The sequence below is a fragment of the Panthera pardus genome, unplaced genomic scaffold, assembly GCF_024362965.1.
Source record: "Panthera pardus isolate Hobbes unplaced genomic scaffold, ASM2436296v1 HiC_scaffold_17, whole genome shotgun sequence".
NCBI classification, from domain to species: domain Eukaryota; kingdom Metazoa; phylum Chordata; class Mammalia; order Carnivora; family Felidae; genus Panthera; species Panthera pardus.
Genome location: NW_026526732.1, coordinates 83,117,123 through 83,132,819, shown reverse-complemented (window position 1 = coordinate 83,132,819; position 15,697 = coordinate 83,117,123). Strand labels below are relative to the sequence as shown.

Below are 15,697 nucleotides of genomic sequence, written 5' to 3'. Positions count from 1 at the left end.
AAAAATGTAGAAGCTTCTTTAAGATAGTTACAAAGATTTTTCATTTCTCACTACAGTTACTGTTTATAGAGCGTAGCAAGTATGTGGTTAACTTTAAACTTGTATTTCTTCACAGTTTCCTCCATTCTTGATTTTTAGAATTAATTCCTTTTCTATTTCCATTTATTTTCCTCCAGAACCAGAAAATGATCCTGTAGGGATTACTTTAAATACCTCTGATCTAACTAAATGTGAATGGTGTAATGTCCGAAAATTACCAGTTGTATTTCTTCAGACAATACCAGCAGTTTATCAAAAGCTGAGCATGCAACTGCAAATGAATATGGAAGATAAAGTTTGGAATGATTCTAAGGGAATAAATAAATTAACAAGTAAGTTTTGTGGAACACATTAAAATAATACAGTGTGAGTGCACTTGAATAGATGTCCTATCTACAGTCCTTACAGTGATCTCGAAATATCTATATAGTCTCCCATTTTATAAATGACGAAAAAAGCCCACAGAAAGTGGAAGTTCTAAAGATAATACCCAGGTTTACCCATTTAGAAGGTTTTCAAAATGAGTTAAAACTCAAAAGAGATCTGCATTCCTTATTTTAAAACTATAATCGGAGTAAAATGAAAAAGAAAATTAATGCGCTAGAAGGAGTGCTAAGTGTAAATCAACCATATAATTCTGGAATCTTTGAAACAGCCTGAGTAGGAAGTTTGTGGCTTCTTAGAATGAGTTTTCATCCTCTACAATAATAGATGTAGTTCTCCAGTTTGTATCCCTTCACCTCTGACGTGTATGACATAGGATGACTAATTGTAAGGTAAATACTTTTCAGCAGTAATTGCTGCTTCAGCTTAATGATGAAAATTGATAGTTACTATTAAAGCTGTAAGAATTGACATATTAGTGAATAGTAGTTTTTGCAATTAAATTCTCTAGAGCTACTAATAGTGCACCTGGCAATTTGTGTTTTACAAAAATGTTAATTAAAATATATTTAAAACTATAAATGTATTTGGATTCTATTAGATGAGGTAAATTAATACATCCATGAACAGGTTTGTTCTTAAGCTTCCTGCTAGGGTAATGTGTCCTAGTTCCTTTTTCTTAATAACTTTTAGGTGACATTGTTAGATGACACCGTTACTGGTCTTTATTCCAGTATTTATTATACACCCACTGTATACCAAACTATTTTAAACATATGTACCAGGATTTCTAGTGATATCCTGGAAATAACTAGCTGTTACTCTTTCTTTAATATCTATCTACCTATCTTTTTCTTTTAGACTTAAAGTTATTTTTTTTTTCAGATTTGGAAGAACAATACATAATTTTAATATTTCAAAATGGCCTTGATCCTCAGGCAAATATGGTATTTGAAAGTATCATTACCGACATTGGTATAAAGAATAATGTGTCCAATTTTTTTGCGAAAATTCCCTTTGAAGAAGCCAATAGCAGACTTGTTGCCTGTACAAGAACCTATGAAGAGAGCATCAAAGGAAGTTGTGGGCAAAAAGAAAACAAAATTAAAAATGTAATTATGTTTTTTAGTTTTTTAATGTAATTTTAAATAATGCCTAGCTTTAAAGGGAAATATTGGAGTTAGATCTTTTTAATTCCATTTCAGAATTATTTGCTTTTATATGTGATTCATAAACTATCTTGTGTCAGAAAGTTAATGGTGGGTAGATGACTTGGGACACAAATAGTACTTGGTACAGGTCTCAAAAGCATTTTTTTCGTTCTTTTCACATTGTGTTATCTTTTCATCTTTTTCTCTTATCCTGTTTTCTTTTTACCCCAGTCTAAACATAAATGTTCATACTGCTACATTCAAATTAATCATTACTCTTAAATTTGCTAGTGGTTCCTAGTGATGTATTGGATTCAGTACAAATAAAGGAATTTTGGTCCTTGATGTACATTTATATGTACCATGTGTACACATAGTTGAAAATTTGAGAACCAAAGAATACATATCATTTGATTGTGACTGTCAACATATATTTCCAATTCTAGAATAATTAATCATACAGTAGGTAACTCTAAAGCCACCTGAACCAAAGGCTGTGTACTATAACACATAGTATAATGTTACATAATAAAAATTTGTCTCCTTATCATGCAACTGAATTTTGCCGACTTAATTTATTAGAAATACTTAAAATCTTCCAACCTGCCTACAAATTGGAAATAGGGCTATCCAAGGCACAATCTTGGTGAAGCTGAGTAAGGTCTCACCAGAGAAGAGCTATTCACACAGTAAGTGGGTTGAGGAAAAGAACAGAAGGAAGAGGAACCATTCCCCTTCTTTTGTAAAACTTGCTATAAGAGATTGTTAATGAGGAAGAAAAAAGCAACTGGAGCTGTAAGGCAGCTGCAATAGAATAAAATTTCAACGCAGGGTCTTTCTTTGTTTCTTTGTTTCTTTCTTTGTTATTCTGGAGAACTAAAGCTCATTGGACTGCATTCCCTGAGCCTCTCCTCCCATATCCCATGGATTGCCTAGCCATTGAACTTAGGTAGACCTCCACTCTCAGAAGAAAAAACCACTATATTTGTTCTTTCGATTTACAAACATAATCTAAATAAGGATGATAGAGATCTTAGATAAGATACCATAAAACCATTGTTATAAAAATTGGAAGCATATCACTGTTCTTGAAACTACACATACAAAGAATGTGGACCATAGTTTTGCCTGTTTCTTTTTAAAGTCATGTATACTTTTTAAATTCATATTTGTAATTTTCTTTAATTGAGAAGTATTCTTGTGTTTGCTTTTTTTTTTAGTGAAAAATTTCTCAGTTGACTTTGTAAACTGGTAATTTAATTTCCTTTACTAGGTGTCCCTTGAATCTAAAATACAACTTAAAAACAAACAAGAATTCCAGTTCTTTGATGATGAGGAAGAAACTGGAGAGAATCATACCATCTTCATGGGCCCCGTAGAAAAGTGAGAGTATTCATTTATGTTTGCAGTGCCTTTAAATTTCTTTTCCGTTTTATTAAATTTCAATTCTGTACACACACACACACACACACACACACACACACACACACTTGTGGTTTTTGCTTGTGTTTTTTTGTTTATTTTGTTACAGATTGATAGTATATCCACCACCTCCAGCTAAGGGAGGCATCTCCGTTACTAATGAGGACCTACACTGTCTAAGTGAAGGAGAATTTTTAAATGATGTTATTATAGACTTTTATTTGAAGTAAGTTAATTTTCTTTCTTTTAGCACATTTTTAACATTCTATAATGTATATCTTTGTTTTCTAGAGTCAAAACTTTTTAATTTTTTTATTCTATCACTACCACTTATGTGACATTTGGGAAATTATTTAATGTCCCTACCTGTGTGTTTTCTCATTTAAAAAATGAAAATAATATCTAAAAGGGTATGAGAATTAAATAATACATGTCAAGCACTAGGAAAATACTTGGCAAATACAACATGTTCATAAATGCTAGATTATTATGTTGTTATTGTTATACTGCCTCAAGCCTTTTAAAAAATGGTTACTACCCTAGATTAGGTAATAAATTACTGTGTAAGCACAAAAGTATGATTTTTTACTTGGTATTTCATCAAGTGCCAGCTATGAACCACGTACTGTGTTAGAAGTTTATGGTTTTGTAGGGAGCAGAAAAAGGGATTAAAGCTTTGACAGAAGCATTAACATGGTATAGATAATAGCAGCAAAAGAATGTTTCATTCTCTTCATGGGTACAGAAATAGGAGGGACCAAGAAGCTTTCCTGGAAGAGCTTACATCATGACCCAGTATACACATGCTTAATACATGTATGTTTAAGTTTATATGTGTTCAGTGGTTTGTGATATAAAATGAGTGTATATATGAAACAAAACAGAACTTACCTATCAGTATGTCTAGCACTTGCCAATATTTTCTAGTTTATTCAGGGCACCTGGGTGGCTCAGTCAGTTAAGCATCAGACTCTTGATTTTGGCTTAGGTAGTGATCTCACGGTTCTTGAGTTCGAGCCCCCAAGTCAGGCTCTCAAAATAAATAAATAAACTTAAAAATATATATTTTTTCTGGTTCATTCAAATGTATTTCATAAAACAATATTTTTTTAAAGAACTGGTTGTTGAAAGCTGCTGAATTGATATTATAGCTTACTAATGGTTGCACTCAACAGTTTGGGAAAAGAAAACATTGTTATAAAGAGTGAAAGGTTTGATCAGAGAAATGTTTGATATTATAATTGAGCTTCCTTAAGATCATTTTGACAAGAATGTTCATTGTGGGTGTGTAGTTGAGAGATGACTTAAGGAAATTAATTAAGGTGATATAAGAAGCCTGATTAAGTCATTTTATTTGGAGTGAAGATGGAAATAAATGTTTTTTAGGAGGTAGAGTTGTTTAGCAACTGATTGAATGGATATTAAGAAAGAGAGGAATGGATGGCAGATAACTCCTCGCTTTCCAACTACTGAGACCTGCTAAATGATTTTGTCACTACCTGTGAGGCAGTGAATGCAAAAACAGAACAGGTTTGGATGGAGGACAGGATGAGTTCCTTTTAGATGTCTTTAATAACAACAGAAGGGACAGTGCCAATAAGCAGTTGAACATATGGTTCTGGAAGTCATTTGAGTTCTTGCTTGGAGGCATAGAGAGGTTTTATTTTGCAAGTGGTAATTTAATTATGAGAATGGGTGTAATTGCTTAGGAAGAAATACAGAATGAGGAAAAGAGCTACAAGAACAGAATCTGGAAAGTTAAAGAGAGACAGGGAAGAAAGAGATTCTCTTGACTAAATTTTGAAGGATCTGATAGGTAAGAAGAAAAGTCTGGAGAGGGTTATGTCATGAAGTTGAAAGGAAGTGAAAGCTTTAAATAAAGAGGATACATTTTTTTTTTTTTAATTTTTTTTTTTTTTTCAACGTTTTTTATTTATTTTTGGGACAGAGAGAGACATAGCATGAACGGGGGAGGGGCAGAGAGAGAGGGAGACACAGAATCGGAAACAGGCTCCAGGCTCCGAGCCATCAGCCCAGAGCCTGACGCGGGGCTCGAACTCATGGACCGTGAGATCGTGACCTGGCTGAAGTCGGACGCTTAACCGACTGCGCCACCCAGGCGCCCCAAGAGGATACATTTAATGTCAGTACGGCAGAGGTCAAGGTAGATAAGGGCTAAAAGTAACTTTAAGGTTATAGTGACCCTGAGCTAGATCGGGGTCAAATGTAGAGCTGGACTTGTACCTGGTCCCTGGGGAATAATGAGATACTCTATTCTCTCCCTCTCTAGCAGAGGTGGTATCAATGGAGTCCTAGTGGGGAGCCTTCCACCCCTACTTACTATTAACATTGAGCCCCTCCACCTCTCATAACAATGGTGGCCTAGTAGAGAACCTGAATTTCACCTCCACCTAGTGGTAATGAGATAGCACCCACCGCATCCACTGGAAGGCGGTGCCAGGGGAGGCCTGCTAAAGCACAAGAACTAAATCAGATCTAGAGTCCTATAATATAGTATTCAAACTGTCCATATTTCACTTGAAAATTACTTATCTCATCAAGAAACAGAGTTCAAACAGAAAAATAGAGAGTAAACACCAAGGTGGCACAGATATTAGAATTATGACATGGGCACCTGGGTGGCTCAATTGGTTAAGCATCTGACTCTTGGTTTCGGCTCAGATCATGACCTCTCAGTTTGTGGGTTTGAGCCCCATGTCGGGCTCTGCACTGACAGTGTAGAGCCTACTTGGGATTCTCTGCCCCTCCCCTGTTCTCTTTCTCCCTCTCAAAAATAAATAAACTTAAAAATTATGACAGATTTTAAAGCATCCATTAAAAAAATTCTTTAATGAACAATTGTGAACATACGCGAAACTTAGAAAAACAGATGTAAATGAGGAAGAAATGGAAATTTTAAAACTAAAACTGTAGTAACAAATGAAAACTTTGATAGGCTCAACAGCAAAATAAAGAAGAGAGAGGAAAGAATCAGTGATCTAGAAGATAGAGCATATTACTAACTACATTCAATTTAAATGCACTATTTATTTCAGTTAAAAGACCAAGATCAACAGAGAGTGGATTAAGCACCATAGCCCAACTATGTCCTGTTTACAAAAAAGTGACTTCAAAGATAATAATATATGTAAGTCGAAAGTAAAAGGATGGAAAAAGATATGCCATGCAAATATTAAAGCAGGAGTGAATTATGATATCATTAGAAAAATAAACTTAAGAGGCGCCTGTGTGGCTCAGTCGATTGAGTGTCTGACTCCTGATTTCGGCTTGGGTCATAATCTCATGGTTCTTGGGTTCAAGCCCCGCATCATGCTCTGCATTGACAGTGTGGAGCCTGCTTGGGATTTTGTCTCTCTCTCCTCCGCTCTACGCCTCCCCAGCTTATGCGCTTTCTCTCTAAATAAATAAATACATAAATAAACCTTAAAGAAAGAAAGAAAAATAAACTTAAGAACAAAGACAACTACCAGGGCTAGGGAGAGACACTATACAATGATAGGTGAATCTACTAAGAAGACTTAGCAATCCTTGGGGCGCCTGGGTGGCTCAGTCGGTTAAGCGTCCGACTTCAGCTCAGGTCATGATCTCGCGGTCTGTGAGTTCGAGCCCCGCGTCGGGCTCTGGGCTGATGGCTCAGAGCCTGGAGCCTGCTTCCGATTCTGTGTCTCCCTCTCTCTCTGCCCCTCCCCCGTTCATGCTCTCTCTCTGTCTCAAAAATAAATAAACATTAAAAAAAAAAATTTTTTTTTTAAATAAAAAAAAAAAAAGACTTAGCAATCCTAAATGGGTGTGTACCATACAACAGAGCTATAAAATATGTGAAATAAAAACAAACTGATCTAAAAAGACAGACAAATCCACAAATAGAGCTGGAGACCTTAATTCCCCTCTATCTACAATTGATAGAACAACTACACAAAACTGACAGTAACGACATTGTCAACCATCAGGATATACTTAACATCAGAGGATATCATATTCCTATTATGTTAACTATATACCATTTCCAAAAGTACTGTTTTTCCTTTTGAAGATTTAATGGTAATGGAGTATGTTTCGGTAAGTTATAAAATGTATCAGATTTGCTAACGAGAAACTGCCCTAGATTTTAAATGCTTGACTTTGCAGATTAACGTTAGACTCCTGCGACCTCTAACAAATTCATTCGAGTTCAAAGTTCTTCGTAGCTATGTCAAAAGATGTTATCTCCTACAAATGGCCAACAATGAAAAAATTCTCGATATTATTCATCAGAGAAATACAAGTCACACCCACAATGAGTTACTATCTCATACCCATTTGGATGACTCCTATCAAAGAAAGAAAGAAAATAACAAGTGTTGCCAAGTATATGGGCAAATTGGAATCCTTGTGCACTGCTGGTGGGAATGTAAATGGTACAACCACTGAGGAAAACAGTAGGGTGGCTCCTCAGAAATTAAACATAGAACTACCCTATGATTCATCAATCCCACTTCTGAGTATATATCCAAAAGAATTGAAAGAATTTGCACACCCATATTCATAGTAGCCAAGAGGGGGAAGCAACTCATATGTCCATTATTGGATGAGTGGATAAACAAAATGTGGTATATAGATACAGTGGAATATTATTCAATTCTTAAAAGGAAGGAAATCTGTCACATGCTGTAACATGGATGAATCTGGAAGACATTATGCAAAGTGAAATAAGCCAGTCACAAAAACAAGTACTATATGATTCCATTGTATTAGGTGTCTGAAACAGATTTATACAAAAAGAATATAAATGGTAGTTTTCAGAAGATGAGGGGTGGGGAGGGGAAAGGAATTGTTTAGTGAGTATAGAATTTCTGTTTTGCAAGATAAAGTTCTGGAGATCTGTTTCACAACCATGTAAATCTACTTAACACTGTTGAACTGTACACTTAAAAAATTGTTAAGATTGGGGGGGCACCTGGCTCAGCTGATGGAGCATATAACTCTTGATCTTGGGGTTGTAAGTTTGAGTCTCATGTTTAAAAAATTGTTAAGATTGTAAATTTGATGTTATGCATTTGTTATTATAATTTTTAAAAACAGATGTCCTCTCTTAATTCTAATGTATACTAACTTAAGAAACCAAGCCAGAAGTCCTTAAGTCAGTGTGTAGAACAGTACCACTGTTGTTGGATGAAGTGTTGTTCTGTGAGTGTCAATTATTAGGTCAAGCTGTTTGATAGTGCTGTTTGGGTCATCTTTGTCCTTACTGATCATCTGCCCACTTCTTCTATCAATTATTCAGAAGGTTGTGGGCCTCCAAGTATAATAATGGATTTGTCTATTTTTCCTTATGATTTGATTCATGTGTGGCATTTAAGGAACAAGACAAACTGAAAAAAAGAACCCAACCCCGACTTTTAAATACAGGGAACAAACTGGTGGTTGCCAGAGGAGAGGTGGGGGGAGAGGGGGGGTGAAATAGATAATAGAGATTAAGAGTACACTTACTTGATGAACACTAGTGTATAGAATTGTTGAACTATTATGTTGTACACCTATTCATTTTTGCCTTATGTATTTTGAATATTTGTTGTTAGATGCATACACATTTATGGGGTTTTTTTTGGAGAATCAACCCTTTGTCCCTCTATATCCTTAATAATCTCCCTGTGCTTAAGCCGTCTTTGTTCAAAATGAATGTAGTTACTCCAGCTTTGTCTTGGTTTTTGTGTACATGGTATATATTTCTTCATCACTTTACTTTTAACATCTATTTATTTTTAAAATAGCTTTTGCTTTTGAAAGCATATAAAGTTGAATGTCTGTGTTTTGTTTACATTTAGTTTATTATATTTCATACATCTATCTTTTTATATTGTGGTAGAGATTTTATAGTATGTGTGCTTACTCTTAAATTTTTTACATTTTAGGGGGCCCCTTGACATTTTACATTAGTACTTTAAAACTACATTAAATGTGTATTATCTAAAGGTTCTGCCTTTTCTGATCCAAATCTGCATTCCAAATGGAAATGAAAACCTAACGAAATCCATGGTTTTTAGAAAAATCTGTTGTATTTCTCTCATGACATGTTTGGAAATGAATTAAAAAGAAACTTTTATCTTAAATTTCACTATATTAAAATAAGTAATTCAGCTGTTACCAGAGCTGTTCATTCTTTTCCATTTCTAACTCTGCAAGTAGGAAACTGAGCTTTTTTTCAGTGCTTTTCTTAATAGACAGTATTGTATTAATTTCAGGTGTACAATATAATGGTTCAGCAATTCTATACATTACTCAGTGCTCATCAAGATAAGTGCACGCTTAATCTCTATTATCTATTTCATCTATCTCCCCACCCACCTCTCCTGTGGCAACCACCAGTTTGTCCTCTGTATTTAAAAGTGTAGGGGTGGGTTGTCTATTATTTTCAGTTTGTCTTGTTTCTTAAATGCCATGCATGAGTGAAATCATATGGTATTTGTCTTTCTCTGACTTATTTTACTTAGCATATACCCTTTACATCCATCCATGTTGTTGTATATGGCAAGATCTCATTCTTTTTTGATGGCTCAGTAATTTGTGTATGTGTGTATGCCACATTTTAATCCATTAATCTGTGGATGACCAGTTGGGTTGTTTCCATGTCTTGGCTATTGTTAAGTAACACTGTGATAAACATAGAGGTACATATGTATTTTCAAATTGGTGATTTCATTTTCTTTGGATAAATACCCAGTAGTGTAATTACTGGGATCATATAGTAATTCTATTTTTAGGTTTTGAGGCACCTCCTACTGTTTTCCACAGTGGCTGCACCAATTTGCATTCCCACCAGTGGTGCATGAGGGTCCCTTTTTTTCCACATTTTCACCAATACTTAATCATTTCTTTTGTTTCTTTCTTTCTTTTTTTTTTTTTTTAAATCATCCTGATGGGCATAAGGTGATAACTCATTGTGGTTTTCAGTTGCATTTCCCTGATAATTGATGATGTTGAGCATCTTTTCACATGTCTGTTGGCTATCTGTATGTCTTTGGGGAAAATGTCTATTCATGTCTTCTGCCCATTTTAATTGGATTGTTGTTGTTTTCCATGTTGAGTTGTAGAAGTTCTTTATATATTCTGAATATTAACCCTTTATTGAATATATCATTTGCAGATATCTTCTCCCATGTAGTAGGTTGCTTTTTTATTTTGTTGATGGTTTCCTTCACTTTGTGAAAGCTTTTTTTTTAATTTTGGTTTAGTCCCAATAGTTTAATTTTGCTTTTGTTTTTCTTGCCTGAGGAATCCTATCTAGAAAAGCATTTCTGTGACGATGTCAAAGAAATTACTGCCTATGTTTTCTTCTAGGATTTTTACAGTTTTCAGATCTCACATTTAGGTCTTTAATCCATTTTGAGTTTATTTTTGTGTATGGTATAAAAAAGTGGTCCAGTTTTAATCTTTTGCATGTAGCCATCCAGTTTTCCTGACACCATTTGTTAAAGAGACTGTCTTTTCCCTGTTGTGTATTCATGCTTTCTTTATTTTAGATTAATTGACCATGTAAATGTGGGTTTATTTCTGGGCTCTGTATTCTATTCCATTGATCTCTGTGTTTATTTTTGTGCCAGTGCCATATTGTTTTGATTACTACTACTTTGTAGTAATTCTTTAAATCAGGGATTGTTATACCTCTAGCTTTGTTCTTCTTTTTCGAGGTTGTTTTAGCTATTCTGGGTCTTTTCTGGTCCCATACAAATTTTAGTATTACTTGTTCTACTTCTGTAAAAAAAAAATTGGTATTTTGATAGGGCTTATATTAAATCTTTAGATTGGTTTGGGTAGAATGGACATTTTAACAGTATTGATTCTCCAAATCCATGAGCATGTAATCATCTTCAGTTTATTTCATCAGTGTTTTATAGTTCTCAGAGTATGGGTCTTCCACTTCTTTGGTTACGTATATTCCTAGGTACTTTATTAATTTCTCTTTCTGCTACTTTATTATTAGTGCATAGAAATGCAACGGATTTCTGTAGATTAAATTTGTGTCCTGTGACTTTACTGAATTCATCGATCAGTTCTCATAGTTTCTTGGTGGAGTCTTTAGGGTTTTCTATATATAGTATTATGTCATTTGCAAAAAGTAAAAGTTTTATTTCTTCCTTAACAATGTGGATGCCTTTTATTTCTTTTTCTTGTCTGATTACTGTGGGTAGGACTTCCAGTACTATATTAAATAAAAGTTTTGAGATTGGACAGTCATCTTGTTCCTAATTGTATGCGAAAAGCTCTGTTTCTCACTATTGAATATGATGTTAACTGTGGGTTTTTTAATATGACTTTTTGTAATGTTGACATATATTCCCTCTAAACTTTGTTGAGAGTTTTCATTATGAATGCATATTGTACTTTATGAGATGCTTTTGCTGAATCTATTGAAATGATCATCTGGTTTTTACCCTTTCCCTTATTAATATGATGTATCATGTTGGTTGATTATGAATATTGAACCACCCTTGCATCCCAGGAATTAATCCCACTTGATAATGGTGAATAATGAATTTTTTAAATGTATAATTGGATTTGGTTTGCTAATATTTTGTTGAGGGCTTGTGCATCTATGTTCATCAGAGATACTGGTCAGTAGTTCTCTTTTTTGGTAGTGTTTTTAACTGGTTTTGGTATCAGGGTAATGCTGGCCTCGTAGAGTGAATTTGGAAGCTTTCCTTCCACATCTACTTTTTGGAATAGTTTGAGTAGAATAGGTATTAATTTTTCTTTAAAGTTTTGGAAAAATTCACCAGAGAAGCCATCCAGTCCTAGACTTCTGTTTGTTGGGAGATTTTTGATTACTGACTCAATGTCATTGCTAATAATCTGTCCTAATTTTTTGTTTCTGCTTCAGTTTTAGAAGGTTATATATTTCTAGGAATTTATCCATTTCTTCTAAGTTGTCAAATTTGTTGGCATACATTTTTTCATAATATTCTCTCATCCTTTGTATTTCTGTGGTGGTTGTTATTTCTCCTCCATTTTGATTTTATTTATTTGAGTCTTCTTTTTTTCTTGATGAGTCTGGCTAAAGGATTATCAATTTTGTTTATCTTTTCAGAGAATCAGCTCCTAGTTTCATTGACCTGTTTTTTTTTGTTGTTGTTGGTTTTTTTTTTTTTTTTGGGGGGGGGGTCCCTACTTCATTTATGTTTGCTTTAGTCTTTATGCTATCCTTCCTTCGATTTGTTTTCAGTTTTGTTTCTTCTTTTTCTAGCTCCTTGAAGTGTGAGGTTAGGTAACTTTTTTGAGATTTTTTCTTGGTTCTTAAGTAGGCCCGTATTGCTATAATTATCCCTCTTAGAACAACTTTTGTTGCTTCCCAAAGATTTGTTTGTTTGTTTGTTTGTTTATTTTTGGAGGGAGGGAGTGGGGGGGTAGAGAATCTTAATCAGGCCCCATGCACAACATGGAGCCTGACGTAGGGCTCAATCCCACAACCCTGGGATAATGACCTGAGCAGAAATCAAGAGTCAGATGCTCAACTGGCTGAGCCACCCAGGAGCCCCTGGACTGTTGTGTTTTCATTTTTATTTGTCTCTGTGTAGTTTGATTTCCCCTTTGATATCTAGGTGACCCATTCATTGTTATTTAGCCTCCATTTATTTGTGACAAACTTAAACTTTGCCAGTATTAAAAGAAATAGTATGGTATTGCATCTAGACAGTGTTAATGAAATGTGGAAAAGAAAATAATTATTTTAGTAAAAACTACCTTCAAAGTCACACAGAGTTGCAGATTAACCTTAAAGTCATCTTTTAATTTAGTGACACAATTTAAAAAGTTATAAAATGATTGTTAGATTGTTCGTTTTATGAAGCAAGCAAGCAAACAGCTTTACTATGATATTTGATATTTAAGTGATTTATGCAGTAAAAGAAAAAAATGCACCCAAATCGAAGAAATTCCTACTACTTGGTTGTAATAAACTTGGATTTTCCCTTTTATTCTAAAATAAGAGACATGGGGCACCTGGCTGGCTCAATCTGTAGCACATGCAACTCTCGATCATATATAGTCAAAGAAATACTTACGGATATATATATCAGATCATAAAGACAAAACTAGGTACTTTTAATTAAAAAGCATAGATTTATTTACATATGAAGTAGAGCATCAGTTTTCTTAAATCGCTTATATCTTTCCTTTTTGAAGTTGAATTATGTGTTTATTCATTTTAATTTTACAAAATAGTCATGTAGTTTGGGGAAGTAAAAGCTGCCTGGTTCATCCATTGTGGTGTAGGTCCTACATTCAGATCTAGTTCAGGACATGTTCTGTTTTGAGTATGTAATTGTAGAATTCAGCAGTTGATATAAATTATGCCATGAGGTAATTTATTGTCTTAGAGTATCTTTTGTGGGCACACACTGAGTTGCCCTAAAGCAAGAAATCTATAAGTTCTATCCTGTTCATCAGAAGTTGAGCTTTAAAAAAAAGTTCAAATATTATGATAAAAGTGACCAGTCTCAAAGATATGTCCTGTGGGATATTTGCTGTTTCTGTGTAAGATTTTATAAGGCTTTCAGATGCTTTTCATATTAATAAAATGAATATGGTCATAAGCCTGAATTTGCATAGCTTCTCTGAGGGAGCTTGGAGCATTATCAGTTAATCATAATTTCCTTTTATAATATTAAGGATCACCACTGTTTGTTTTGATATAGACCCATAGAAAAAACAACCAAGCAAGTAAAAATTAGAACCCATGTAAGATCACTTTTAAAAAAGTCATTATTACAATTTCACTTTCGTACAGCTTCTAATTTTCTGTCTTTATAAAGAGTAGTCTGTGGTTTGGTCTTCATGTTTTATTGACTGAGGTATTTAAAACAGAATAAACAGTTCATAAAAATAACAGCTTTATTGAGAAAAAATGCACATACCATTATAATACTCACTTAAAATATATATTCAAGGGTGCTTGGCTGACTAAATTGGAAGAGTGTGTGACTCTTGATCTTGGGGTTGTGAGTTTGAACTCCATGTTGGGTGTAGAGATTACTAAAACAATTTAAAAAATATTTAAAATATATATTCAGTGGTTTAATATATTCAGACAGTTGTACAGCCATCATAATCAATATTAGAACATTTTCATCCCTCAAATGAACCCCAGTACCCATTAGCATTGAGTCCTCATTTCTCTCCAACTCTACCCCCAACAATAGGCAACCACCAATCTCCTCCTCTGAAAATTTCATATACATGTAATCATGCAATATGTGGTCCTTTGAGACTAGTGTGTTCACTCAGCGTATTGTTTTCAAGGCTATTCTGTGTTACAGCATGTATCAATACTTCATTTCTTTTTATTACTAAATATTCCGTTGTGTAGATATATCACATTTTATTTTTCTCTTCTTTGGTTGATGAGCATTTTTGTCATTTCCACTTTTTGACTATCATAAATATTTCTATGGACGTTCATGAATGTGCCCTTGTTTTAAAAATCAGATCTTGCAAATCATCGTTCTATTCTCAAATATCACTTTCATTCCTTGAAAATAATCTATTAATCATTGTCTAGAATATGATGTAAACTTGGCTAATTCTTTCAGTTTTAAGAAATAGAGACAGTGGTGGCTAAATAGATGCTTGATCACTGTTTGTTTCTGATATAAAGTAAACTGTTAAATTCATTATATTTGTTTCTTGTTTTAATAAAATAGATATTTGGTGCTTGAAAAACTGAAGAAAGAAGAAGCTGACCGAATTCATATATTCAGTTCTTTTTTCTATAAACGCCTTAATCAGAGAGAAAGAAGAAATCTACATGAAACAACTAATCTGTCGTAAGTCAAAATCTGAAAATATTTAATAGATCTGTAGTAAGTCTCTCAAGTTTAATTTAATTAAAAAAGTACTTATTTATACTGCGGCAATATCTTTTAATTCTGTTGTCAATTCATAGTCCTCTAAAGCCTCAAGAATACCTGGAATTCAATAAAGATTATTGGTCCAATATCTAAATCAGTATTTCCCAAATATGCCTGATAGTTTAAAAAAAAAAATTACTTGGATACTTATTAAATACAGATGGCTTTGCTTTACCCTAGATGTTCCATTCATAATATTTAAGAGAGCAACCTGTGAATCTGTACTTTTTTTTTTTTAGAAGAATTTTTTTTTTTTAATGTTTATTTATTTTGAGAGAGAGCAAAAGAAGGAGAGAAAGAATCTCAAGCGCTAAGAGCACGGAGCCCAACATGGGGCCAAATCTCATTAACAGTGAGATCATGACCAGAGCCCAAATTAAGAGTCAGGCACTCAACTGACTAAGCCACCCAGGCACCCCAAATCTGTACTTTTAATAAGTTATTTGGATAATTGTGCTCAGACAAGTTAAGGAAATACTGTTCTATATATTAAGCTCCAGTCAGTTTGTTTATAATTCCTTTCCACATACTGATTACGTCCAGCTCTAATATGTACTGATAATTGGCCAAAAGATATATACAGAGTGTCCTAAGTTCTGTCAAATGTCTTGAATTGATGGCTGCTGTGCATAATAATATTTCATACTGTTTCAGTGATTTCCTAATTTTAGATCTTAGAGTTGATGAGAGTGATTGGTTAGACCAATGTTCATAGTCTTTTTTATTTCATCTACCGTAATGCTCACTTTTCCTGCTCTCTTCTCTTCAGGTCATGGTCTGGTACACTTCTCAATATAG

At 34.0% G+C, this 15,697-nt stretch overlaps 1 protein-coding gene across 7 annotated transcripts in view; it reads left to right on the top strand.

Annotated features, from left to right (window-relative positions):
- SENP6 (SUMO specific peptidase 6) overlaps positions 1–15,697 on the top strand; it is a 116,674-nt gene that overhangs the window by 84,211 nt on the left and 16,766 nt on the right. For 6 of the 7 annotated variants that reach the window (XM_019442684.2, XM_053904711.1, XM_053904714.1 and 3 more), the window contains 5 exons: positions 177–371; positions 1,309–1,535; positions 2,848–2,957; positions 3,106–3,222; positions 14,693–14,815. In XM_019442684.2, coding sequence (XP_019298229.1) covers positions 177–371; positions 1,309–1,535; positions 2,848–2,957; positions 3,106–3,222; positions 14,693–14,815 — 772 coding nt within the window. The remainder of the gene's footprint in view (positions 1–176; positions 372–1,308; positions 1,536–2,847; positions 2,958–3,105; positions 3,223–14,692; positions 14,816–15,697) is intronic. The other variant, XM_053904712.1, reaches the window with a different exon arrangement.